The sequence below is a fragment of the Hemicordylus capensis genome, chromosome 1 (genome assembly GCF_027244095.1).
Source record: "Hemicordylus capensis ecotype Gifberg chromosome 1, rHemCap1.1.pri, whole genome shotgun sequence".
In the NCBI taxonomy this organism is placed as follows: domain Eukaryota; kingdom Metazoa; phylum Chordata; class Lepidosauria; order Squamata; family Cordylidae; genus Hemicordylus; species Hemicordylus capensis.
Window position 1 is genome coordinate 145,848,538 of NC_069657.1, and position 26,462 is coordinate 145,874,999.

At 44.1% G+C, this 26,462-nt stretch overlaps 1 protein-coding gene across 4 annotated transcripts; it reads left to right on the plus strand.

Moving 5' to 3' along the window:
* The first annotated feature begins 743 nt into the window (after window positions 1–743).
* On the plus strand, window positions 744–26,022 carry TBC1D10C (TBC1 domain family member 10C). Of its 4 annotated transcripts, XM_053271516.1 has the most exons (10): window positions 2,011–2,289; window positions 2,324–2,541; window positions 11,565–11,664; window positions 12,340–12,447; window positions 13,041–13,147; window positions 19,842–19,956; window positions 20,273–20,338; window positions 21,622–21,811; window positions 22,588–22,742; window positions 25,269–26,022. In XM_053271516.1, exons 1-10 carry the CDS (start codon window positions 2,161–2,163, stop codon window positions 25,698–25,700), a joined length of 1,620 nt encoding a protein of 539 aa, XP_053127491.1. In that variant the 5' UTR covers window positions 2,011–2,160; the 3' UTR covers window positions 25,701–26,022. The 4 variants fall into 4 exon arrangements, with proteins under 4 accessions (XP_053127485.1, XP_053127491.1, XP_053127466.1 ...); XM_053271510.1 differs by lacking the exons at window positions 2,011–2,289; window positions 2,324–2,541 and adding an exon at window positions 744–796; XM_053271501.1 differs by lacking the exons at window positions 2,011–2,289; window positions 2,324–2,541 and adding an exon at window positions 9,967–10,113.
* The last annotated feature ends 440 nt before the right edge of the window (window positions 26,023–26,462 follow it).

Genomic DNA, 26,462 nt, shown 5'->3' on the forward strand with positions numbered 1-26,462 from the left:
GACACCCCCACATACACACACACCTGACATCAGACGCGGGGGGTATTATTTTGCTCCCAAAAGGCTGTGTGGGGCCCCATTTGGGAACGAAATCGGCCTGTGCTGCATTGGCAGCGTGGGCCATAGCGACTCTCCCTGCTTTTAAAGTCAGGGAGAGCCACTCCTGGCTTTGCTGCCAACGCAGCAGGACTGATCTCCCTCCCAAATGGGGCCAAAGGGGGAGGGAGATCGGCCTGCGCTGCGTTGGCAGCGTGGCCGGAATGGCTTTCCCTGCCTTTAAAGGAGAGAGCCTTTAAAGGCAGGGCGAGTCACTCTGGCCCATGCTGCCAAATGCATCACCGATCTCCATTCTAAACGGGGCCGCATTGACCATGGAAGGGAGACCATGCCCCCCATCTGACATCAGATGTGGGGCGTGGCTAGCCAGCCCCCTGCATCTGACGTCAGATGCAGGGGGGCCGCAGTGGCCAAGCATGGGCCGCCACCAGCCTCACTCCGCTCCTGCCTAGTACTATGGACCTCTCTGAGACCAGGGACCAAAAGAAGGGCAACCTGAGAAGATCTCACAGGATGGCACAGGACTGTCTGGGGGAGGTGGTCCTGAAGGTAACCAGGGGCTAAGCCCCGAAGGGTTTTAAAGGTAAGAGACAGCACTTGGACCCAGAAGCAAATAGGCAACCAGTGCAGCGACCGCAGGAGAGGTGTAACACTCTCATATCTTCTAGTGTCCATAAGCAGGCGGGCAGCCACATTCTGGATTAACAAGCTTCCGGATCGTCTTCAAAGGCAACCCCAGGTAGAGTGTGTTACAGTAATCCAAATGAGAGATGATGAGGGCATGAATTACTATTGCCAGGGCCTGCCGAGATAGGGCTGCAACTGGCAGACCAGCCGAAGCTGGGCAAAGGCACCTCTGGCCATGGCCTCCACCTGCTGCTTGATCAGGAGCCACAAGTTGGGGACCACCTCCTTCAGGGTCAGCGCAACTCTGTTCAGAAAAAGACTCTTACACTGAGGTTTTATTTATTTGTTTTGAAAACCAGTGAAAATCACTGTCCCTCCCCAATGTAATCTCTTTCTCTTCAGTTACATCAGTTCCTGAACTTCCTATGAAGAGGGTTTGTGAAGAGCAAGGTTTAGGCAGAGAGTTCCCACTCCTCTGTTTTCAGCTTCCTCTGGGCAGTGTGTGGTAAGAGTGCTTACACACACAGTGACTCAGCTATAGTCCAAAGCAATGAAAACAAAGAATGGATGTAGTAGCTATAATTGAGTGGATGGGTTCAAAAGAACCTGCCCCCCCCCAGCTCCTGAGGGGCCCCCAGTTCCACCCCTCCCTTTTTTCTTCTTTATCTCCTTCACTCCAAGGGGCGTCCAGGGAGTGGGACCAACACTGCCCCCCTCTCCCCTAGCTATGCCCCTGATGAAGAATATTTATATACCACTTTTCAACAAAAGTTCCTGCTGGGGCGGTTTATATCAATATAAATAAATAAAATGGCTCCCTGTCCCCAAAGGGCTCAAAATCTAAAAAATAAGATAGACACCAGCAACAGCCACTGGAGGGATGCTGTGCTGGGGATGGATAGGGCCAGTTGCTCTCCCCCTGCTAAACAAAGAGAATCGCCACTTTAAAAAAGTGCCGTTTCACTCAGTTGGCAGGGGACATGATATGCAAGAGGCTATGTATAAGTGCAGTTCTCCCCAGTGGGTCACCTTTATTCACATGAATGTGCTCTGGTTCACCTGAGTTATTTCCAGTTCAATGTATTTTCTGATTGTCCTGTAAATAACCCAGGTCTTTGGGACCCCTTTAATTTGCATGGAGGCAATCCACTGGAGACTTTGTGCTTTGGGCCAAGTTGCTAGTAGCTGCTCAAGCTTGCTGCACCCAGATTGCAGCAGATGACCGACTCCTCCAGCAGAGGGGGCACTGCAAGATGCAAGGTAGGCATGCTAGCAGGGAAGAAGATCCTGGCAACAACCTGTCTTGGAGTTTCCCTACCTACAGGGGTTACAGCTGAAAGCAAGGGGGTGCCTCAGCTGCTTTGCAAAGGCTCTCTGAGGTGCACGTAGGGATCTGTCCAATGTTTTATTTTCCTGCTTCTCTCCAACACCCACTTGCCCTGTTGGTTTTGCAAAGCACTAGTGCACTGCTGTCAGATGCATCAGGAAATGGTTGTGGGAGGAAATAGCTTGCAGAGCCTGTGGGGAACTCGAGTCACAGAAGTACTGACAAGGATGCAAGGTGTCTTGCATTGTTTATATGTGAAGCCCAGGGCCCGGCAACCAGCATGAGATAAGGGCGCTGGCTTCAGTGTACAAGTCAGGGAGATTCACAAAGGCGGGGGGAAAGATGTCAGAACTTTCTCTCTCAGTAGAGCTCCCCAACAAAAGCCAAACCCAGGCTGAACTACCAGATGATTTCTCGCTGAGCCGGGATGATGCCAGCTCCTTGGGTTCTGATTCTGAACTGAATGCGGTGCCTCCATATCGCCAGACAGACCGCTATGGCTTTATTGGGGGCAGTGGCCTCCAGGATGGGTAAGAGAGGGCTTGCATTTCAAAGACCACTGGAATGGGGGGGGGGTGGCTTTTGTGTGCAAGAAGTGGGACTGAATAGAAAATGACAGTGAGTATTTCTGAGGTTGACTGCATGGTCCCTGGGTTCTTGGTGGTGTAAAACTTTCATCATCTATCTATCTATCTATCTATCTATCTATCTATCTATCTATCTATCTATCTATCTATCTATCTATCTGATTTATGCCTTGCCTGAATTGTTCTCAAGGCAGCTTACAATGGACAGCAATACTGATTATTTAAAACAAAAACAAAAATAACAACCTCTTCACAAATTCACAGCATAGTGGCCCTTTGCCCTCTGGATTATGGCAGAGATGGTGCTTCCCTTTGTTTCTGCCATGCCAGAGGTGCTCTTACCCCTGGACTTCTGGGCAGAAGTCCAGGGCCTCCACACCCGCTGGGGCCCCCCAAACCTTCTTTAATTTGTCCCGGGTGTTGTGTGGTCACCTGGCCCAGAAAGACTGTGACCAATGCCAGGCAGTCTAGTCTGACCTCTTCTTTAGAGACAGGGTGGAGAGAGTGGGGGAAAATATGTGGGATGGGAATATGTTAAGTTGTGTATTGAAATGTTTCTGCTAATGCACATTTGCAAAAATATACCTGTTTTATATTCTTACATTCTTGTGAGTTCAAGAATTGTTGTTTGTGCCCTCAAGTAAAAGTAAAGTGTGCCGTTGAGTCGGTGTTGACTCCTGGAGACCACAGAGCCCTGTGGTTGTCTTTGGTAGAATACGGGAGGGGTTTACCATTGCCATCTCCCACACAGTCTGAGATGATGTCTTTCAGCATCTTCCTATATTGCTGCTGCCCGATGTAGGTGTTTCCCATAGTCTGGGAGACATACCAGTGAGGATTTGAATCGGTAACCTCTGGCTTGCTAGTCAAGTCATTTCCCATTGCACTATTAGGTGCTCACATGTTAAAAATACTCTGTGTATCATGGTGTGTGTGTGTGTGTGTGTGTGTGTGTGTGGGCTCCAAAGGCCTTTAGGTCCAGGCTCCAAAATTACCTAGGTGCCCCTCTGCTGCCATCCCGAAGTAACTAGCAGTGGGAGCAGAGGAGAGTGTCCTTTTCTGTCAAGGAGACAGAAAGCAGGCTCTCTGCCATTGCCCTTTCCCTATCTGACAATTGGGACCAGGCTAATCATCCCTTTGCCATGATGGTCTTCATTATACCTCCTTCTTGCTAGTCCAGTTTGCAGAGGCAGGCTTCCAGACTGTGACTGGCATCATGCTTTGAATGTTTCCTTTGATCTTACCGACCTTGTTTCTTCCATAGATCCTCAGAATAATATTTCTTCATCTCATATAACTTCATAATAACTCTCTGAAGTAGGGCACTTAACAGATAGAAGTGGAGTTGAGAAACATTGTTTTGTCCTGTGAGCTCATGGCTGTCATGTTCTAATCATTTTAGAGACATTAACCCTGTTCAGGTATTATGTTATACAAGTGTACAGATGTCTGTACACTTGTATCCATTTTTTGTGTGAATGACTATACTTGCATTCCTTGCAAACATGAACCTAGCTACAGGCCCCTCAAATGCATGGTACAGATAGAAAGTGTACTGCTATACCTGTGTTCAGTATAACTTGTGAATAACTGTACCAGCATACAGATCTGTACCTGTGCATACACTGTACACTCGTTGTACAAGTGTTAAACATAAGCCCTCTTCAGACATTAGAATAAATAGCCTGTACATGCTTACAAGTGCAAAAGCAGGTGGGAAATCCTGCCATGGCTTGTCATTCATCTCCCCCACCACCACCACTGTGCTGGTCACAGATGCCATGGTGTTCATCTGAAGAGGCAAACACTGTATCCGTGATGGGAGAAGCTTGCGTCCTGATCATGGAAGTTCCTCCTATCACAGATATGGCCTTCACCTCTTCAGACGAACACCATGGTATCCATGAGCAGCACAGTGAAAGGGAGTGAGTGAGAAGCCAGAGTGGGATTTCCAACCCACTTTCATGCTTGTAAATGTGTACAGACCATTTTATTTTAACATTTTGAAGAGGGCTATAATGTCTGACTATTGTCTCATCCGGATCACACTGGTTCAAAGTCATTTACCAAGAAATATGATCTAGATACCTCCGGTATAGCAAATATCAAGCACAGAGAGGAAGATTATAAATATACTTTCACCCCATCCTATCCCCCATTTCCCTGAGGTTTTCTGGTAATGGTGGATTATATCCCCCAGGAAACAAATGTAGCTTTATGTTAGCAAGGAATACTATTTAAACCAGAGAGTGGAAACCTAATGACTACATTAATATATTCAAGTTTAGTTCAGCTAGTATGAAATCATATACAACTGGTAATGGTGACATTACCCAAAAAATGGGGCAGGGAATGTTAACCATTATGTCATTTAATTTAGGTACACATTGTGGCTACCTGGAAGAGTAGGAAGCGGATATTTTTCAGCAACCAAGGAGACAAGATACTCAGTACTTAGTTCTAAGGTTCTCCACTCCTTCCGGCGTTACGCATTTACATGTGTAACACACATTCAGAACCAATATACAGTAGCATTGTTCCAGTCTTGTTACACAGGAAGAAAAAGACCCTGATTCAGCTCAAATAGCAACGTGACCCTGGTAGATGGGCATCTGCATACAGCCAATTCAATGGAGTCCAGTTAGCATCATGAAGTGGATGCACAAGTGTACCAGATGCTCATCTGCATCCATTTCAAATGTGCACATGAAAACCAGTTTCCACAAGTAGGTCTCTCTTGCTGGATTGGGATGACAGTGGCTTATTTGCCTTTCACAGATACAATTTTTTGATAGAAGAATAACCCTCTTCTACAGTTCAGTATATTTACATAGATTGGTTCATCCAGTTGTACAATCAATGCCTATTCACCTCATTAGGCAATCACTCTACCTGTGAATTTAACTTCATACAATGCAAAACCAAGTTATAATTGATTTTCCATCTCTGATGCAGACATTGGTAGCAATTCTTATTTAATTATGTTATAGTGCTCCAAATTATTTGCTTCTAAATTCTCTGACAGATTTATTTGTTTGTTTGAAATATTTATACGCCATCCCTTCAGTGCAATGCTCCGCAGGGTGCTTCACAGAATTAGTAAAACAGATAGAAGACTATAAAGCAATATAAAATTAATAAAAATTAACTAAAACCAAGATCCAGTTAAAAGCAAATTTCAAAGCTGAGCATTAGGAAGACAGAAAGTTAAAAACCCACTACATATCACCTGCAAGTAAAACATTAAAAAGCTTATCTAAAAAGATAGGTTTTAAGATGGTTTTTAAAACCTTGAGAGAGAGAGCATAGCAAAGCTCTTAAATTAAACAAACTGTTGTAAGCTAGAGTTCAGGTGCACTTTGATAACTGTATAGAATATGATTCCTTGTACAAACCCATCTTGGAATTGACAGGATTTTATTTAATAGTTAATCCTTCCAGCAGAAGTCTAGATAAATTTAGTTAACTGAAGAGTCTTAGTTTCTATAGCAGTCCCATTCACAGTAGTCTGATTTGCAGCAATATTGTTTAGCTTCAGCCATGAAAACCTTCACCTGATTTCTGCATATTGAACTTTGATTAAAGCACAGGAGCAGGCCAATAATGTGGAGTTTCTACTTTCACATTAAGTAGAAATTCTCAGTCCTTACAAAAGTCCCACCATTCCTTGGGCACCTTTCTTTACAATGAGAACATGGCTGAAATATAGGTTTGAAATTACTGCCATTTGAGCTGGTATTGTATTTGAGAAGTGGATTGCTAAAAAGACTGAGAAGATGCAGTCCATAGTTTCATTTGTCAAGCTTAGATGCTCCAGAAATAGCTTGGTGTTTCTTTTCAAGTGCAATATCACTGCTCCTCAGCTAAGCATTTTCATATAATGGCTCGAAAGCCAGAAAGGAATATTAAAATAATCCAGATTGGTTTTTTGCATAACACCATGAGAGAAATGTATGCAGTCATTCCTTCATGCAGACTGGAGTTTAGGAAGATGGTAGAAACATTTGGTCTCATGGAAAATACTATCCACATTCTTCACTGGTAACTGCCGTATACAGAGTCAGGCCATTGGTTCATCTGGGTCAGTACTATTGTCTACACTGCCTGGCAGTGACTCTCCAGAATTTCAGACAGTTGTTCCCAGCCCTACCTGGAGGTGCCAGAGACTGAAACTGGGACCCTCTGCATTCAAAGTAGATGCTCTACTGCATCCTCTTTTGCATTGCACATGTTTGTGCACCCTTCAATGCAGTGCAGTCTGAAAGCTCTGTCCAGTATTACTTGAATGCACACATATTAACTAATTACTTCCATAGCTGATGTGCAATCCGATTCCTAACAGGGATATTTATATGGGCTGTGATGAGCATGGACTGAAGTTAAGATTTACTGCAAGGTAGATAAGAAGAAGAGAGCTGACAGGAAAGTGCCTTTGCCCACCTAACCCTTCCTGTTTTAGCAATCCTACTCACCCACATCCTCTCCCCGTTTCCGTGGCAACTTGTGCACCATAGCAACAGAAGTGATTCTTATGACTAACAAGGTTTTGTTCCGAACTCTTCTGCCTACAAGGCACTGTACGCGGCACAGGAGATTCAGAAGCGTTATGGACACTCTGTAATCCCACATCTGTTTTATATCCCTTTAACTCCCATGGTTTCTCCCAAGGAATCCTGGAAGCTGTAGTTCTGGGATATGCTGAGAATTCTCTATTAGAGTATCCTAGTGTGTTAAATGTTTTGTAAACCACCTTGAGATTATTTTAATGAAAGGCGGTATAAGAATTTAACAATAAATAAAAATTTAACAATAGAAATAGTGCTCCCTTCTTCTCACAGAATTACAATTCCCAGGATTCCTTAGAATGAGGGAATTAGACTGAACTATGAGTTTGCCTAGAATGAGAGAATAACAACTTTATTTGTTAGTCAGCCCATAATAAATTGTTCTCTGGGAGGCTCACAATAAAACAATTGAATAAAACAAACAATTAAAACACATAAAAGAAAACACAAAAAATACCATGAAATTCAAAATACAACATAATACAAAACATTTCAAAAACTTGGGGGGGGGACTATTTTAAGGGGCCTGGGTGAACAGAAAGTTCTTCACGTGGCATTTAAAAGAACAAACTAAACCAAATAACAATTACAACCCATTGTGCCCTCCTGTCTGGGCCTACAAGTCTGGACAATCCTATGAAGTACTGAATTCTTTTCCTGGAAAAGTCACCTCCGCATTGAAAAATACTGACCTAACCAATAACTGTTCCACTTGAGTGTAAAGAGAACCCAGTTATCCTACTGCCATCAACAATTTGATAGGTCATTGAGGCAAGAAAGGTAAATCTTGCCTCACCAGTCTTTTGGAGTTCTTTGAGATAACTCCAGGTGTCTGTGGACAAAGGCAATCCAGTTGACATACTATACAGTACCTAGACTTTCAAAAAGCTTGCAACGAAGTTCCTCATCAAAGACTCTTGAGAAAACTTAGCACTCATGAGATAAGGGGATGGTTCATGTGTGGATCGGTAACTGGTTGAAGGACAGGAAACAGACGGTGGTATAAATGGACAGTTTCCAAATGGAGGGAAGTAAGAATTGGGGTCCTCCACGGATCTGTACTAGGAGCAGTGCTTTTAATTTATTCATAAATGATATAGAAGTTGGGGTAAGCAGCAAGGTGGCCAGATTTACAGATGACTCCAAACTATTTTGGGCAGCTCCAAAAGGATTTCTCCAAACTGAGGGAGTGGGCAACAAAATGGCAGATACGGTTCAGTGTTAACAAGTGTAAAGTGATGCATATTGGGGCAAAACCCCTGACTTCACATACATGCTGATAGGGTCTGAGCTGTTGATGACTGACCAGGAGAGAAATCTTGGGGTCGTGGTGGACAGCTTGTTGAACGTGTTGACTTAGTGTGTGGCAGCAGTGAAAAAAGCCAATTCCTGCTAGGAATCATTAGGAAAGGGATTAAACATAAAAATCCTAATATTATAATGCCCTTATACAAATCTATGGTGCAGCCACATTTGGAGTACTGCATGCAGTTCTGGTCACTATATCTTAAGAAGGACGGTATAGAACTGGAAATGGTGCAGAAGGGGGCAACCAAGATGATCAAGGGCCTGGAGCACCTTCCATACAAGGTAAGGCTACAACAGCTGGGGCTTTTTAGTATAGAAAAATGCTGACTGAGGGGCAACATGATAGAAATCTATAAAATTATGCATGATGTGGAGAGAGAGAAATTTTTCTCCTTCTTGCATAACACTAGGGGTCATCCCATGAAAGAATTTTAGGACTGACAAAAGGAAGTGCTTTTTCACACAATGCATAATAAACCTATGGAATTCTCTGCCACAAGATATGATGTCAGCCACCAGTCTGGATGGCTTTAAGAAGGGCTTAGATAAATTTATGGAAGACAAGTCTATCAATGGCTACTAGTCTGAGGGCTATAAGCCATCTCTAGCCTAAAAGGTAAGATGCCTCTAAATTCCAGAAGACCAACAGCAGGAGAGAGGGCGTGCCCTCAGCTCTTTCCTGTGGGCTTCTCAGAGGCATCTGGTGTGTGTGTGAAACAGGATGCTAGACTAGATAGGTCTTGGGCCTGATCCACAGGGCTGTTCTTATGTTCTTATATTCTTAGTCTCAGCTTAGGGCCACTCTGTTCTCCAGAAAGTAGTCTGAAAAATGGGGAGGGTTATATTATTCCAGACAACACAATGCCCTCACAGATAGTCAAGCTTTAAAACTCAAAGGGAGATATAACATATATTATAGATCACATCAGGCTCTCAAAATTTTTGGAAACTAATTACCTTTCCTTACAACTGAAACTATGAGTAAACATTTCACCACACTAGTACACAACTGAGAGGGCAGTCAGGGGCCAAATAACACTTCATAGGCCAGATCTGTTCAGCAAGCTGCCAGCTAGTCATCTCTGAGATAAGACACCAGTGCTGGCTCACACGTATTCCTTGCAGTGATGGATATGCTGCAGTTCTTTTGTGTTACCAATGTACTCATGTGAAGTCAGGGTCATTTGGGTGGGGGCAGGAGGGCCATTTGGCTTGGGCCTAAAGGGGCATAAAATTTAGACAATAAATATTCAAATTATCTTTTGCTCGCTCACTCTCCCCCCCCCCGTACTTTTTCATGTGTTGTCATGTTTTATTTTAGTATGTCTAGGGGCCTCAAAAGTAGGAAGTGGCCTAGGCCTCTTTGGACCTCTGAGAGGTCCTGTGTGATGCTTGGTGTACCACTGACCGAAATACTAGTGTTAATCCATTTTGAATACACTTCAGGCAGAGGACCCTGCTGGCTCAGTTCTTCTAGGGGTAGAGTGACAAGCAAAACACCTAATCCAACTTTAAAAATATCAGTGTCAGGATCCATGACTGGCTGAAAGCAAGAGCCAGCTTGGAATCAATCTGAAGCAGGCATGAGAACCCACAAAAGCAGAAAGACATAACACTTTTGAATCAGCATGAGGGATGAAAGGTTGTGATTATATTTATTGTTCTACCAATTTTGTCTGTCTGCCAGCTGTGCCAAATCATGTTATGAGGGGTGTGAGCACACATATCCCACCCATGCTCCAGTGTGCTCTCCTGCTATTACATAATTGTGCATGGAGAAACGGGAGGTCTGAACTGCCCCTCATTACATGATTTAAATCCGACTATAAAGTAATATTTAAATTGCTCAGTGAAGGGTGGCTTGGATGTCCCCTGCTATGCAATTTCATATAGCAGAACAGAGTGCCAGAAGGAAATGTGATGTGTGCGCTCATGCTCCTCATTATATGGTGGATGCAGGTTGAGATAGTATTATCTGAATTATTAATGAGTCCTCTTTCTATAACATTTATATCCTCCCCTCTCTAAAATCTGAGGTTTGAGGTTTCAAATATTGGTGGTTCTGGGATGGTATAATGGATGGAGGTGTGTGTGCGCACACCCACACTCAGAAGGAGAAATTATGCATTACCTCAAAAAAGTGGGTTCTCAAACCCACACTTGACAAGTTAATGCAAATACAGGAGGGGAAGTGGACATTCACAGAGGGGAATCAGCATGCAGGGGGATGGAGGGTACTCAACCTTTTCCACATCCACAGATTGTGTTGGGGTTTGTGATTATTTAGCAAAGCACCAAGGAAGCTACCACTCCAGTTACAGAGTGCAGAGTTAGTTGTTGCAGCTATTTAAGTAACATGCATGGAGATCACTGTAGATTCTAAGTTACTTAACTAGTTTATTGGTGAAGTACATTTGAGATAGGAAAGACCTATCCTATCTATCAGCGACATAATAAATAGGTAGGGGGAGAGAGAGAGAGAGAGAGAGAGAGATGTCTCCAACTTCTCTCTAGAAGGAAAGGAAGAGGACTGACTCACTACAGGAAGTACCTGAGGAGTCAAGGCAGTGGTCCTAGAGCAGAGAAGAGCAGGGACAGGTAAGGAGATCCTCATTAGCTACCTCTGCTCCCAATGCCCCTAGTGGTCATTAGGATAGTTGGTGCAAAAGGTCGATGAACTGGAACTCCATCTCCAACAGATTGTCCTATGTAAATTTCTCCCCACACCGCCCCCAATATTTTATCCCTTCAGTCAGGCTACTTCCAGTCTTAGAAACCAACTGGGCAAAAGGAGGCAGGGATTTGTAGTGGAGAACTGGTGGGCAGGGAGTCTTCTCACACCATTGATTCTCCCTTAAAGATGCTTCCCCAGCCCCTGTATTAGTGTTACACAAGACAAGGACAGTGTTGAGATTGGGCTTAATAGGAACCATCAGGATCCAGAGTGACATTAGAGAAATCAGTGAGGTGCATCTAAAATGACAGTACATTAAATAAAGGAGGCAGAAGTGTGGGGAGAGCCAAGCAATCATGGCCTTCCAGGGCAGCCCAGAGAGATGTCTTCAGCATTGCTCATATCTCTCTTACATGCAGTCCTGGTCATATCTCAGCTGAACTCATCCGACACCGTGAGACCAAGTGGCTGGAGATGACAGCTCATTGGGATAAAACCATGGCTCGGCGCTACAGAAAGGTGAGAGGGAACAAGAGGTGACTTGCTCAGTTGGTGATACTGCTGTGTCCTCTAACACCCACAGGAGTTTTCAGCGGGTCATAGGAAACATAGGAAGCTGCCATATACTGAGTCAGACCATTGGTCTATCTAGCTCAGTATTGTCTTCACAGACTGGCAGTGGCTACTCCAAGGTTGCAGGCAGGAATCTCTCTCAGCCCTATCTTGGAGAAGCCAGGGAGGGAACTTGAAACCTTCTGCTCTTCCCAGAGTGGCTTCATCCCCTGAGGGGAATATCTTGCAGTGCTCACACATCAAGTCTCCCATTCATATGCAACCAGGGCAGACCCTGCTTAGCTATGGGGACAAGTCATGCTTGCTACCACAAGACCAGCTCTCCTCCCATGGGTCCCATTATTATCCCCCACCAAAAGCATTCACAAGAAGCTACACACATACACACACACACCCCCCCAAAGAGCAACAGCTAATATTCTGCCTACATCACCAGGATTGGTTCCAGGCTGTGGTCCTCTGGCAGTTGCTGTTCTTGATGGGTGCTAACCATTAAGGGAGGATCAATTTCTGTAATTAACTCTCCTGCCAGCTGTCAGGGCACAAGTCTTTGGTGGCTCTATCATGGGACCCATTTTGTAGTGGGGATGTCAGTTTTGTTGATAAGGTTTATTGCTTCAGGTAAAGCTACTATGCCGGAAGGGGATCCCTTCATCCTTACGTGCCCGCTGTTGGCCTCTGCTGTGTGGAGGACAGACCAAAATGAAGAGGAGCTTCATAAAGTATCAGGTGAGACTACACCTCATATACTCACATGCTGACATTCCCTTGAAGTTTCTTACTGAATATGTAACTTTATCACCTGGGCACTTTCCAGATTAGCTGCTCATTAGCAGCAAAATGCCTCAGATAGGGCAAGTCACATTCGGAACGGAAACAGCATGGATCTCGCAGCCACTAACAGCCCGACAAAACAGCAACTTTTTTACATTTTCCGGATGTAGCTCCATTTTGCAGCAATTAAATTTGAAACAAGGTGTTGGAAATATGAACGGCACCCTACTGTCTGTGTAGGGACTGCCGTGTCAGGATGCAGGAAGTGTGGAGGCACACTTCCAAGATGCATCCTGACCCCATTGCAGGGTCTAGTCTGGAAAGTGCCCTGTCTGTAACTGTTTCTTATGGACAGGATACTTTTAATATGTTAGTTTTATTTAGTTAATTTCAAGTTAAATGACATGTGTACTGTAGTTGTTGCTGCTGTTTTGTTTGTTTCTGATCATGTACCAAAATAAGGTTGTTACTACTACTACTACTACTACTACTGAATCTAGCAGCCATCTTAAGCAGACCTTCCTTCACACACTTTATCGTTGCTGTAGGAACTGCAGGAGGCACCTGGTGATTCTCAATGGGTTGAGACCATCACAAAGGATATTCACCGCCAGTTTCCTTTCCATGAGATGTTCCTGTCACCTGAGGGGCCTGGGTGAGTGAGTGAGATCCAAGAGCACAGAGACAGACTAATTTCTGAGTAAACAGCCATAGGATATTGAAGACTGGGGACTGAGCAAGGACCTTCCAGCCGATCATATTTGTTAAGATATTTGTTTTTTAATTGTGAGTATATATATGTGTGCTGGATTTCTCTCTTGTTTGCTCTGTAAAAGGGAAAGGAGAAAGATGGACCCAATGCACATGATAGTGTGCTGAGACTGCATGTTATGCTAAGGTGGGAGTAGCCATAGTGCAGCATTCACTTGACTTTCTGTCACAAAAAGAACATGGTGGATGTGCAATCCAGGCCAGCACTGAGGAGGGGGTGTGCACAGTCTTCAAAGGATGAAGAAAAAGAACAAAAGAACAGTTCATAAAATTACAGGTTATTGCTGCAGGGGAGGGGCTCACTTTGCACTTGTTACCTTTAAAAAAGTAAAACTAAAAGGGCGGACCAGTATAAAACAACAGTATCCAGTAGGTGTTGGTGGTGGCACTCATCAATCACATTCCATAAGGAAATAATAATAATAATAATAATAAAATAGCAATGGCACTCTTGGAACCTTTTCACACAAGGCTTTTAGTTTGCATATCCTCCGGAATGGAGGGTGCGTGTTCACATATCGGCCAGATTTACCCCGAAGTCCCTGTGAGTTATCGGGGAGCACTTCCCACACAATTCAGGTTTTTCATCGCATGCTAGAGTGTAGCCTGATTTATATCCAGGGTAAAAAAAAATCCACTTTTTGCATGTTTTGGGGGGCAACTTCAAACTTGCAGTAAGCTCGCGGTAAAGCTTTCAATGTTCCTGCTGTAATCTGGGAGAATGGATCACATTATTTACATAGGGTGTTTGGAGTTGTGCTTCCTTTATTTTTGAGCAATTTGAATTGGGTTTCAAATGTAGATGCTTTCCTACTAATGTTATTTTTTAATCTAGGTAAATTTCCAGAACTGATATCAATGCACTAGAAGCATTCTGTCCACATTTTCCCATTCTACACATCTGGAGTTTACCTTGTGTTCTTACAGAAGCATAACACACTGATCTTCATCTGCTCTCATGCAGAATAGGGCTCATCGTACCTTATCTCCCACCCCTGACCAAAGGATCTCCTATTAAATGACACATATACAATGCAGTTATACTGGATGTAATAGCCTCCCGGTGCTAAGAGGAGTTCCCCCTCTTGCTGAATCAACTGTTTTTATACCTGGTAGGGAAGATCCATGTGCAGAAACCTGCTTCTGCACACAGACCCACCTCTCTGGATCAAGTGGACTCTCTAATCCAGGGATTCTCAAACTTGGGTCCTCAGGTGTTATTGGACTTCAACTCCCATAATCCCCAGCCTCAGTGGCCTTTGGTTGGGGATTATGGGAGTTGAAGTCCAATAACACCTGAGGACCCAAGTTTGAGAATCACTGCTCTAATCCATCAGCCTTTGTTAAAGGGTCTGTAAAGACAGACATAATTAGAGTCTTCAAACCACTGTGGAAGGAACTGCCCTCACCCTGTTTTGGGCACTTGTACAATAGATACATGCAGACACACAAATCAGGTCCCACTGTGTTTTTTCTTCAGCATCTTTAGCGTTGCTTCCTCCTGCCTTTGCCTTTGACAGATGTACTGGCCAGTGCAGGGAATTGATTGCTGATTTAGTAAACTGTCTTGTACATATCTTTATTTGAATATACATTTGGTACTCCCTTTAATAAATAAAAGAAACAGAAACAATATAGTTTAAATATTTTTTCAAACTGCATCAGGAAGGAGAGAAGAAGTGGATTAGTAAACCTGATTGGATCCCAGCCAACCAGCACCCTGCACAGTAGCTTCTGCTGCAAACAGGAAGGAAAAGCTTCCCCCAAGCTCAGTCCGGGAGAAAATATTATATGTCTAATCAAAGTGCAGTGAGTGAGTGTGCTTCTACAGTGGGCTCACAACTAAAACTATGTGCATCTGAATGCACCAAACCTTCCCTGTAGATTCAAGCTTAAGAGAAACCTGTTCAGTTGGTTTCCAGTAAAAGCTGGCTGTGCACAGCACTGATTGGCTGGCCCCTGTTACATCATGAAGCAGCTGCTCCCCTTCCCTGGAGCAGTTTTTCAAGTTTTAAAAAAATGAAGTAGGTTCTTCTGTTGTTTTTTAAAGGCAACAAACATTTCATCCGATGCACTTTCTGGGCACATAGTGGGAGGGCCAAAGAGGAAGAGGAAATGATTGTTGGGTTCAGAGGGCAGTCTGAGTGTTGTGAGGAGCATGGGTGAGGTGGAGCTAGGCTCACCCAATGCAGGAAAAGCACCCACCACCAACTTTTGTTCACATGTGCTGCCTTCTGTATGTACACAAACTTCTTTTCAGGAAAACGAATGATGACAATATATTACCATTAACCAGAAATGTTCAACTCATTGGAGTAGTTCAGAGTATTAATAACTATGCTGGTCCCACAGAACAAGAATCATAGGTTTAGATGCATCATCATATTTTTCTTTTCGTCCTAATTTTTTTTAGTCATGAAAGCATTACCGGTACATCTCTAAATCAAGTAAGATCATTTTGGCTGTGCCAGATAGTCTTTCGAAAGCTGGAAGCAGCCTTTTAAGCCACACGGAACTCTCCTTCAGGCATAGCTGGCTGTTCAAAGCAAAACCAAAGAAAACTTGCATTTCTAAACTGATTTTTATCCTGCCATGGAAGTATTTGTAACAAAAACTAGGAAGCTGTAGACACTATGGGTTTTTAAGATAAACACAGAAAATGTGTGCGGCCATTACTCGTTTGTTCCAGGGGATATAAACAGCTTTCAAATGGCACTGTTGTCACCCAGTGGTTGTAGGCAATTATTTTAAGTTACTGTTAGAGGAGGAAATGTATTTTCCCTTAATCAAACCACAGAATGTCATTGCTTGGAAAATGCAAATCCACTCCCCCACACCACATACAAACACATTTGTACTGTATTGAGTGTTGTGGCTATTCAAGTATCATAAATGCCAATGGAGAGTGCCTGTGCCAGAGGAAAGCAACAGAGCCCAGGCCCTTGGCATGTTGTGTACTTTCTGTAACTTTAATGTACTTTTTATTAGTAGTGGGGACTGAGTGAATCCAGCTGTTTCACTCAAGCAGGGGAACACTCATCTTGCTCTTGAAACAAAAAAGATTTTGAAACAAATCTCTTGAAACAAATATTAGCAAATTTGCCTCTTCCCTCAACCTTGAAACAAAATCTCTGCTATTTCTTTTTGCTTTTGTTTCTACCTTTAAAAAAAATATATTTTTTAATTAAAAAGTAAACAATGAGAAGAAAGCCGAAAAAGAAAAGCAAATCACCATAAAATTAATATAAAGCAATATCATCATGATGAGAAACATTTGTTTTCTAATTAATTACATCAGTAAAGATCAGGAAAGACATCAAAAACAGAATAACAAGAAAAAGAAATTTCAGACTCTTGAACTTATCAAAAACACTATAAATCAAATCCAGAAAATGGGAACAAGGTTTGACCCTTACGGATATTTTAATTTATAAAAGGTTCCCAAACAGACATGAATGACTCAGTAGATATACTATGTACATAAACTGAGACTTTCAAAACTGAAGCATAATCCCACACTTTCAGGAACCATTCATTTAAAGAAGGAATTTCTGAAACACGCCAATTAGCAGCATATATGATCCTAGCCACTGTAATCATATACAAAAACAACTCATTTAATTTAGCAGGGATGTAAGATTTCGTCATACTTAAAAGGAAAATTTCTGGAAGAAAGGGAAACTTAACCTCCAGAATTTGTTCAATTTTCATATGAATTTGTTTCCAAAACATTTGAGCTTTATCACAGGTCCACGACATATGATAAAATGAGCCTAAATGTGAATTACATTTCCAGCAATTTTTAGAAAAGGAGCCATCTACTTTGTTAATAGTCAAAGGAGTTATATACCACCTGAAAAATATTATGTACCAATTTTCTCTTAAATTGGTGCACAGAGTAAATTTATATTCTTTCCCCATTGGTATTCCCAGTCAGAAATATCAATCGATCTGTTGAAGTTCTGCATCCATTTAATCATGCATTCTTTAATCTGCTCAGTCTCTATCTCATACTTCAGCAACAATCTGTAGATTCTTCCTAACAAATGATCAGTATGTCAGGTGATTAGTTCTTCAAAGTCAGTCAGATCTCTAAGTTTCCCACCTTGTAACTGTAGCTCCTTCCAGACTATCGAACTAATCCGGGCTTGTTGGAACCAAGATGGTTGTTGAATTAAATGTCCAGAAGTTGATTTTTCTTCAGATTGTATAAATCTTTCGCCTTTTACCTTTTTTTTTTTTTTACGGCTGTGCTCTCCAGCTGTTTGGGGCATCTCTTCCCTGGATGCAAATATAGATATTAACCCAGCATTATTAATTAGTTCCACTTCTTTAGTGTTGATATTAGAGAAGCGAAATTGACGACTCCCCAATTCCACTGGTCTAGCACGGGAGTGGGGGGGGTTATGGAAGGATTTGTCAAAATAAAATAAAATAGTGTTTGAGGCATGCTTTACAGAAGATTGCCTGGATGAGGCCTATGTAAATTGGATTACAAATCAGTAGCAATAGCACTTACTTAGCAATAGCACTTACATTTATATACCACTCTATAGCTGGAAGCTCTCTAAGTGATCTGGGTACTCATTTTACTGACCTCGGAAGGATGAGTCAACCTTGAGCCCCTGGTCAGGATTGAACTTGTAACCTTCTGGATACAGGGTGGCAGTTTTACCACTGCGCCACCAGGGGCTTTTAAGCCTCCCGGTCGGCCTTGTTGTCAGGATTGTTGTCAGGCCTTGTTGTCAGGATTCAAGATACAAAAATCCTTCTAAGGACAAAACATTAAATGGGGATGGGGGGAGTTAACTTTGTGAACATGACATTAAAAAATTATCTTTTTACTCCATTAAAATTAATGGAAACAAACAAACAACAGGGGAAGCCCGTGCCTTTCTTGGGAGTCTCCAGAGGCACCCAGCTGACTAGTGTCATGGGCAGACAGTCTAGATAGACCTGAACTAACAGCTTTCCTTATTTTGGGAATGTTGCCATAAACATCAAAGGAAGGTGTACTGCACTGTTTCCTCCAAGGCGTGCGCACGCTCACAAGTTTTTGGATGTCCGCTCATTTCATTTTAGATCCAGCTCAGGTTGAATCAGGAAGGCCCCATTCTGAATGCAGGTACGCGCACACTGCCTTGGTATTGCCACCCAGAACAAAACTCATTCCGCACAGAGATGGAAAAAATTAGAGGGACCACTGGTGCACTGCACTCCAAAGAGCATTGTAGCTGCACATTAAATATAGTGTGCAAATTGCATCTCCCAGAATCCGAAGAAGAAAGAAAACCGATAAAACAAACATCACAGATATTTAGATTCAGAATGCTGACTGAAAGGTGCTATTAGCCTCCTCTCTTGGTCCCATAGCTCTGTATTAAACTGTAGATTTCTTCTCCTCCTAACAGCTGCTCTGTGACCTTGCCTCCCTTTAGATATATTGGCATTTAGGACAGGGAAGGGGAAGTACAGGTGGAAAGCGCCAAAAGTTGCATTTCCACCTATTCCGAGCCTTCTGCAATAGATGCAAGTACAAGCTGTAATGATCCCTGGTCAGCCAGAGAGAAATGGTGCATGAAACTAACCCCAGACAACCCTGCTTCCCTTGTTTTGTTTGTTTCATTTCCTCTAGAGGGAGCCAAGGACCTTTACTCTTGTGCCTCTTTCAAATATTTTTATTACTATTATAAGAAGTATTTGCTGTTAAGGTAGTTTACCCTGACATTTGGCAATTAAAGGTATTTCTTTGCTTGCTTGCTTGCTTGCTTGCTTGCTTGCTTGCTTGCTTGCTTGCTCCTAGACAGTATTTTAAGCTGCCCTCTATAATATTGCATCCAGTCTACCAAGACTGAGTTCTGTCCCCTTGGCAGCATGGGAGCCAAGGGTGGCTCCTGTGGGGTCTGGGGGGGGGGGGGGCGTTAAGCGCCTCCTCAGACAAGTAGTTTGCCCCCACCCACCCACCCCTTTCTGTTTCAGAAATCTAACATGTGGGACACAGCTCACTCACCCAGGAGTGCATGTTGCCCTTTCAGTGCCCCCCTTCCATGTCCCCCCTAGTGCGGTCACTGATGGGAGCTGCAGCAGCACTACTCTTCCCTTAGGTACCAGGCTGCTGCCCTCTTCCCCAGCTTCCTAAAGAGTTGCTTAAACTACGTTTGCTCTCTCTGTCATCAGTAGGCATAGCTAACATATTTTCAGGATTTCCCCCCTCCACAGCCAATACAGCTAGCATCTTAGGGTTGCTGTTTTAAACAACATTCACAGGATGCCATATTCTGTAGCAGCTGGTTCCAGGTTTGCATGGTGAGCCCACGAGCACATGTGATACACATAACTCCAATGGTCATTCTAGTCCAAAGGCTACGGGGAGGGGCAAAATGGAAAAGCTCCTTGGACAGTTCTGGGACCCTGGAAAACAAGCCAATAGTCAATGGGGTGAAACACAGAGCAAGATGTATAGTCTAATGTAGTACAGCAAGATCGTGGAAGGCGGGTGGATATTGGTTGGATCTGGTGTGATAGCTGTGGAACGGGTGTGACAGTACATCGGTCTGCAATATTCTGTCCCTATACAGGCAGCAGGGGCTACTGCAGCTGCTGAAGGCCTACACTGTGTATCGGCCCCAGGAGGGCTACTGTCAGGCCCAAGGACCACTGGGTGCCCTGCTGCTCATGCACATGCCTCCAGAGGTAAGTGTCCAGCAAACATCCTGCACCCCGACAAGTGTCTCTAATTCTTCTGCTCCCAGAATAGCATAATTTCTTCTTTCACTCAAGCTTATACCAGGGTTTCTTAACGTTGGGCCCCCAGATGTTATTGGACTAAACTCCCATCATCTCCAGACATGGCCTTTGTGGCTGAGGATGATGGGAGTTGTGGTCCAACAACATCTGGGGGCCCAACGTTAAGAAACCCTGGCTTATACTATAGAATGCATTTTCCCACTACCCCTGCACCCTCCTCACCAAAGCTCCAATTCCACTGATGCCTCTCTGTCCTTTCCAGCAAGCCTTCTGGTGCCTGGTGCAGATCTGCGAGCACTACCTGCCTGGCTACTACAGTCCCAAGATGGTGAGAGCTTTGGAGAAGAGGGGAAATCCTTCCTTGGGATGGGAACAGGCTGGAACTGGACAAGTGCAAAGAGAGAGGCACTCTCACTAGTTATAAGAAGCATGATGATGAACAAGGATGTTAACATTCTAGGCAGAGCTGTGCAAAATCGCCCAACTTAATCTTCTGTTAGATGATGGGAGGAGAGAGATTTGAGAAACTGGGATGGGGGCTCATCTCAGTGGGGGGGGGGTCAGAGAGGAGCATGGCCGGGGGATATAAAGCTCAGGTTTTAGTAAGGGTGCCATATTTTTATGTTAAGGCTCTTATGCCTTTAACAATTGCATGAAGGGCACTTTGTTAATAAGTACAGCTCACCCAACATGGAGTATGGAAGAAACTGTCACCAGTTACATTTTTGTCTGTCACACAGCTGTTAAAAGCAGAGTAGCCCTGCTAAAGGGGGAAACTGGCAATCTTGGGTGCCAGACTAAGGGATGGGCTCACACAGCCGCAAGCCAGTCTGGAAATGGAAAAAATGCCAGAGATATGTCAGGACATGAGAGAGCACACTCCTGGCAGGCTTGACATCTTGGACATAATAGCCAGTACCAGTGCCAGACTGTTTTGTGCCCTAGGCAAGTACTTGCACACACACACCCCAAAAAAACCCTCAACTCTGATTTTCAAAAACAGATGTTTTGTAGAAAAAATGAAAAGCACAACACTTGAAACTGCTAAATTTATTTTAAATTGCAAGAATAGGTTGCAATTTAATTTTTGATTATCTTTCTCAAATGCAAAAGAAAATATTTTGGCACACAAATCATTTTGACTGATTTGATACACTCTGCGCCCCTCTGAGGTCTGCGCCCTAGGCGGCTGCCTAGTTGGCCTAATGGTAGCACCTGGCCTGATAACAGCCCAAGTCCAGTTCCTGAGATTCCCCCCCGCCCCCCTAACATTCCCCTGCTTTCCATACCCAAGGTCTGCAGGTCAGCTAGAGAATCTTGTGTGAATGCCAGGGGGAGAGTCCAGGAACCGGACTTGGGTGGGTTCAGCTGTCACCCCTGCCAGGAGCACATGCTATTGCAGCCTGACATACCTGCGAGATATTTCTCACTTCCAGACCAGCCAGCAGTCATGTGACCCTGCCCATGGTGTCTAGTAAGTTAGGAATTGTCATTCATTCTGAAATATGGGAGGTGGTCTCTGGGGGTAGTGGGAGTGAAGGGCTGCATGTATCCCATGACATGTGACAGACTGAGCCATCAAGTGCGATATTTCTTTCTCTTGCCCTGCAGGAGGCACTGCTGCTGGACAGCGAAGTCTTTGTGGCCCTCCTGCGGCGTGTGTGCCCCAAGGCGCTTAAGCACTTGCAGAAGCATGGTGTGGGGCCTTTGCTCTACATTCCCGAGTGGTTCCTGTGCCTCTTTGCCCGCACTCTGCCCTTCCCGACTGTGCTGAGGGTCTGGGATGCCTTCCTCAGTGAGGGTGAGTGAGTGAGTACAAGGAATGGTGAACACAGGGGAAGGGAGGGGGGACTCCAAAGGCATCGCAACTGCATTGCAACAGCACTAGGCTTGCCAGATGAAATTGTTAGGTTTCGTAAAGGGCTGAAGATTCAGCTTATCGCTTTTGGAAACGTAGGGTGAAAAGCACGGGTGCGGGCTGAACTGGCTAAGGAGAGGCCTCTCTGTCAAGAGGTGGGATCCATGGGTGGGGTGTTTGTTATAATGTGCAGAATGCAGACTAAATTAGTTGTGACTAAGCCCCGTTGAAGTCAAGGAGACAAATTAGCCAATGAGATGCAGTCATGACCATCTTAACCTGGACCCTACATCTCAAAGAAGCTTAGGTAGGAGAGATAGTGGGGGTGGGGTTGTACGATAGGAGGGTTTATTTTAGAGTGAAACCTATCCTGGGCCAGTGGGATAGGCTGATAAACTGACATACTAACAACAACAACAGCCTATACATGATTTATTTCCAATGCATATACTCTGTAAGCTATTTATACTCTATAAGAGATTTGTTTCAAGTTCTGCTTTGTGTCGTAAGACGACATTTCTAGGACAACATTTAGGTAGATTCAGTCAAGAATCTACTTACTAAATAGCCAACTGCCACCATACAAGCATATTTAACAGAATGTACAGTTCAAGAAAATACTAATTCTTCTTCTCTGGGACTCTCCTGTTATTGGGAAGCCCTGATAGGACATTTGGTTGTCCTGAAGTTTGCCTGCGATGTTTGTTTTGCCTCTGCAGGGGTCAAGGTGCTCTTTCGTGTGGGGCTGCTATTGGTCCGCTTGGCCCTGGGCTCCTCAGAGAAATTACGTGACTGTACAGGCCTATTGGAGACCCTGGAGAAGCTGCGCAGTATCCCAGCTCATCTCTTGCAGGAAGACATAATCATGGCTCAGGTAGAAACCACTGGGATTTTGCTCTCTGGGACTTTATCCCCAGAAACTACTGGACTGCCAAGACTGGAAGCAGAAGCTGCCCCTCTGACTTCACCACAACTCCCTCTCTTGTCTGCCTGGAATGCAGTGTGTGTGTGTGTGTGTGTGTGTTAGGCTTGCCAAGTGACCAGGAAAAGACTCAGGCAGGCCTGCTCCTGTGTCTTTAACAGCATCTTAATATGCAGAAATCAGCAGGTACAGCTTTTCACAGCTTGAAAATAAGCATGTTCACCTTGTCTGCAGATCTCTCTGCTGCTTAAGGCACAGGGCAAGAGATAATTTAAACGTTGGTGCTGTGTGTGTGTGTGTGTGTGTGTGTGTGAGAGAGAGAGAGAGAGAGAGAGAGAGAGAGAGAGAGAGAGAGAGAGAGTGCAGAGGCGTATCTAGGGAAAATAGCGCCTAGGGCAAGCACTGAAATTGCGCCTCCCATCCAAAAATCTGACACCCATCTTTCAGATAACTTTACCATAATAACAGCTCAAAAATACAAGTCAAGCTAACTACAAATTTCAGTATGCTGGGGCTCATGAAATACCCAAAAACTATATGGAGGTATACTTGGAAAACTAAATAGAAGTGTCTGTCTAATGCTCTACTACGGTATGCATTGTTGCATCAGTATTACATAAGTTTTAAAAATAAATGGAAAATTTGACTTTTCCTAGATACTCTGAAAATAATTGAAGGATATGCAGAATAAACTGGGTCACTGCTTGGAATATATTCTAGTATTTCAGAAAGACAGTTAAAATGAGAGAAAGACAGCAAGAAACTCCCAGTGGGCCTTAATACAAAGGATTTCACACTGATTCAAAGACAAACTCACCATTAATAGCCATATTATTAAGACATCACATTTAACTCACTTATCACAAGAAGCAAAGTAAGAGCAAATCCTAGCTCCTAGATACAATCCTAGCTCATATGTTTCAGCTCAGTATTCACAAACCCTGATTCTCTATACATAGTGCCAAACTAAATATGTGTACAGTGACTTATATTATATTAAATTTATTTATTTTTACATGTAGCCCCTTCGGGAGGCTTCCTAAAGGCCGTGGGGGGGGCAGTCTGCAAAGGTTCACCATCCCCCTGCTGGCCTCTAGGGCCTCACAGGGACCATTTGAGCATGTGTGGTGACCATTTTTAATTGTTTTTTTAATGGCAGCTGAAAACAAAATGGACACCATGCATGCTCAAATGGCCTCTGCGTGTCCTGGCATGGCCTGGGGCCTCACAGAGGCCATTTGAGTATGCGCAGTGGCCATTTTGTTTTCAGCAGCCATTTTTTTTTAAAAAAAATTAATTTTAGAAAATGGCACCCCCCCTTCAAGTGGCGCCTGGGGCATGTGCCCTGCCTGCCCTACCCTAGATACACCCCAGAGAGAGAGAGAGAGAGAGAGAGAGAGAGAGAGAGAGAGAGATTCCCAGGTAGGGGCAAAGATTTTAGATAGGGTAGCCTTCAACCCTATAGCCACTGGATGGCTGCCCTGTAGCTCTTGTGTTCAGGCCGCCCTGTTCCTGAGCTGTAGTAGGCTGATTTTTCCATCTTCCTGCTGTCACCAGAAGGAGAGAGTGTTTTAGGAGTGCATGTAGAACTGCAGCTTTTTGTACTGCAGGCGGCATGATTTAGCACTAAAAGAGAAGTAGAGGAAGCAGCAGGAAAAGAAGGCATAACACTGAAGGAAGCGCTGAGCAACAGTCTCTATGCTGCTCATGTCAATCCCCTTTCTCTGCCATTCTGGTTTACATGGGAACCACACAGGGGTTGACATTATCCTTGTGCAGCTGTGTGTTGAAGTAAGCACACCTGAAACCCCGCCCCCACAACCCTCCCATTGGAAGCACCCTTATGCACTTTCTGAAGCTTCACACACTGGCTGTATGAATGCTGTATTTGCTGTGATTTCATCTATGATATAGTAGTCCTGTCCAAAAATTAGATCGATATAACAACAGCCCTAGATAAATGCAACAACAAATTACCCTCACACTGGGCCCTGCGCCTGTCCCAGGCCCTGTTTCTCTGCTGTCTTGTTTCGGGTGCACAGAACAGTTTACAGTGAGGGCCACTTTGCATGTTACATATCGTCAGACCTTGGCTTGCCACTGAATATACATTCAACAGGAAGCCATGCTCAAATACGACTGCTTGGTGAATCTATTTATATACTAATGCTATACATGTGCAAGTGTGCTGGACACATTCACACTTTACGTTGTTAAAAAAAACATCTGTGAAAGTGACCTTCAGAGGGCAACTGGACAGCGTCTATAAAGCAAACCTTCAGCCCAGTGGCCAGTATTCTCTGTTCCTTCCTTTGGCCCGCCATCTCTTGGCTGATGTTCTGACATCAGGCCTCTGGCCTGTTCTGCTGGAAACCCCCTTTCTCTTGCACCTACATACCTAATTGCCATGCTCTTCAGACTTTAGGTCTCAAATCCTAAAGGCACTCCTGTTGTTGTCCTCCCCCTCCTTTCTGGCAGGTTCATGATATACCCGTCTCAGATCGCGATTTGGAGCGTGAATGCCGAGTCCAGCTAGCAAAGATGCGCAAAAGTCAGCCTGACTTCCAGTACACTCCAGAACATCGTCTGTCTGGTGCGAAGGCAATATTTGATGCACAGCAGCTGGCAGATGCACAGAACCATGAGGGGGATCCTGGAAGCCACACAGTTACCTTCCACATCCCTCAGATCAAAGTTGAGCCACCACCTTTATCCCCCAAGGAGCAGCAGAGGCAACTGGATAAGGCCTCCGAGGTGCAGGGCCAGAAGAAACTGAAGACTAGGAAGAAGCCAGATACACGTGGGAAGACTTTCCATGTTACACAGGATTCCACTGAAAGCAGAGAGGAAAGAGTGGAGCCAGGCACTGCAAAGAGAAAGTCTTTCTCATACACAGAGACATGGTTCTGAACAGAGGTACAGCAGAGCCAAGCCTTTGCAGGAAACATTCCGAGACTGCCACTACCCTCCATTTAATGTACGAAGGGCAGTGTTTAATTTCTAGAAAAACAGATATTGGGGCTCAATACCTTCTAACTGGGAAGTTCTCCCCCCACCCCGCATCTCTGATGTGCTGGAACTCTCTCAGTGGTGAGGAAATGCACTCTGCACCTGCTCAGGGGCACTTCCTTCTATTCTTACTCCTATCAAAGGAGATCAAGAGACTCAAAGATCTTGAAGGAGGAGTGCCAAATAGCTGAGGCATCACAATAATAAAATGTCCTTTCATAAACCTTTTATAAAAAAATAGAAATTGGAATAGATCTACTCTATATTCAGTGTGCGGAGTACATATGTTTGGGAGTGTTTGCTTCCAGAGTGGGCGTGGGATTAATGTAATCTGTCTGTTTGAATTAACGGAGGGAAATAGAGAGGAAACAGGATAAAGGAACGAAGAAAGAAAGGGTTGTTATCTGTAAAAGTCTGAGCCAGGATACACCACACTTTTCTGTTTTGTGCTTGGTCTTCTCCATGTGCTACCTGATGGAGCAGTGGGGAAATGCTTGACTAACAAGTAGAAGGTTGCCGGTTTGAATCCCTGCTGGTACTATTTCGAGCATCAGTGATATAGGAGAAAGCCACAGGGCTCTGTGGGTGCCAGGAGTCGAAAGTGACTTGACGGCACACTTTGCCTTTACTGTACCTTCTCCTTGAAGACTTTTTGTTTCCTTG

Excerpts from the sequence above, each read along its gene's own strand:
- TBC1D10C (XM_053271516.1), top strand. The coding sequence starts at position 2,161 with ATGCATCAGGAAATGGTTGTGGGAGGAAATAGCTTGCAGAGCCTGTGG. Across the intron at positions 11,665-12,339 it reads TGGCTCGGCGCTACAGAAAG|GTAAAGCTACTATGCCGGAA; the intron begins GTGAGAGGGAAC and ends TTATTGCTTCAG. Across the intron at positions 21,812-22,587 it reads GGATGCCTTCCTCAGTGAGG|GGGTCAAGGTGCTCTTTCGT; the intron begins GTGAGTGAGTGA and ends TTGCCTCTGCAG.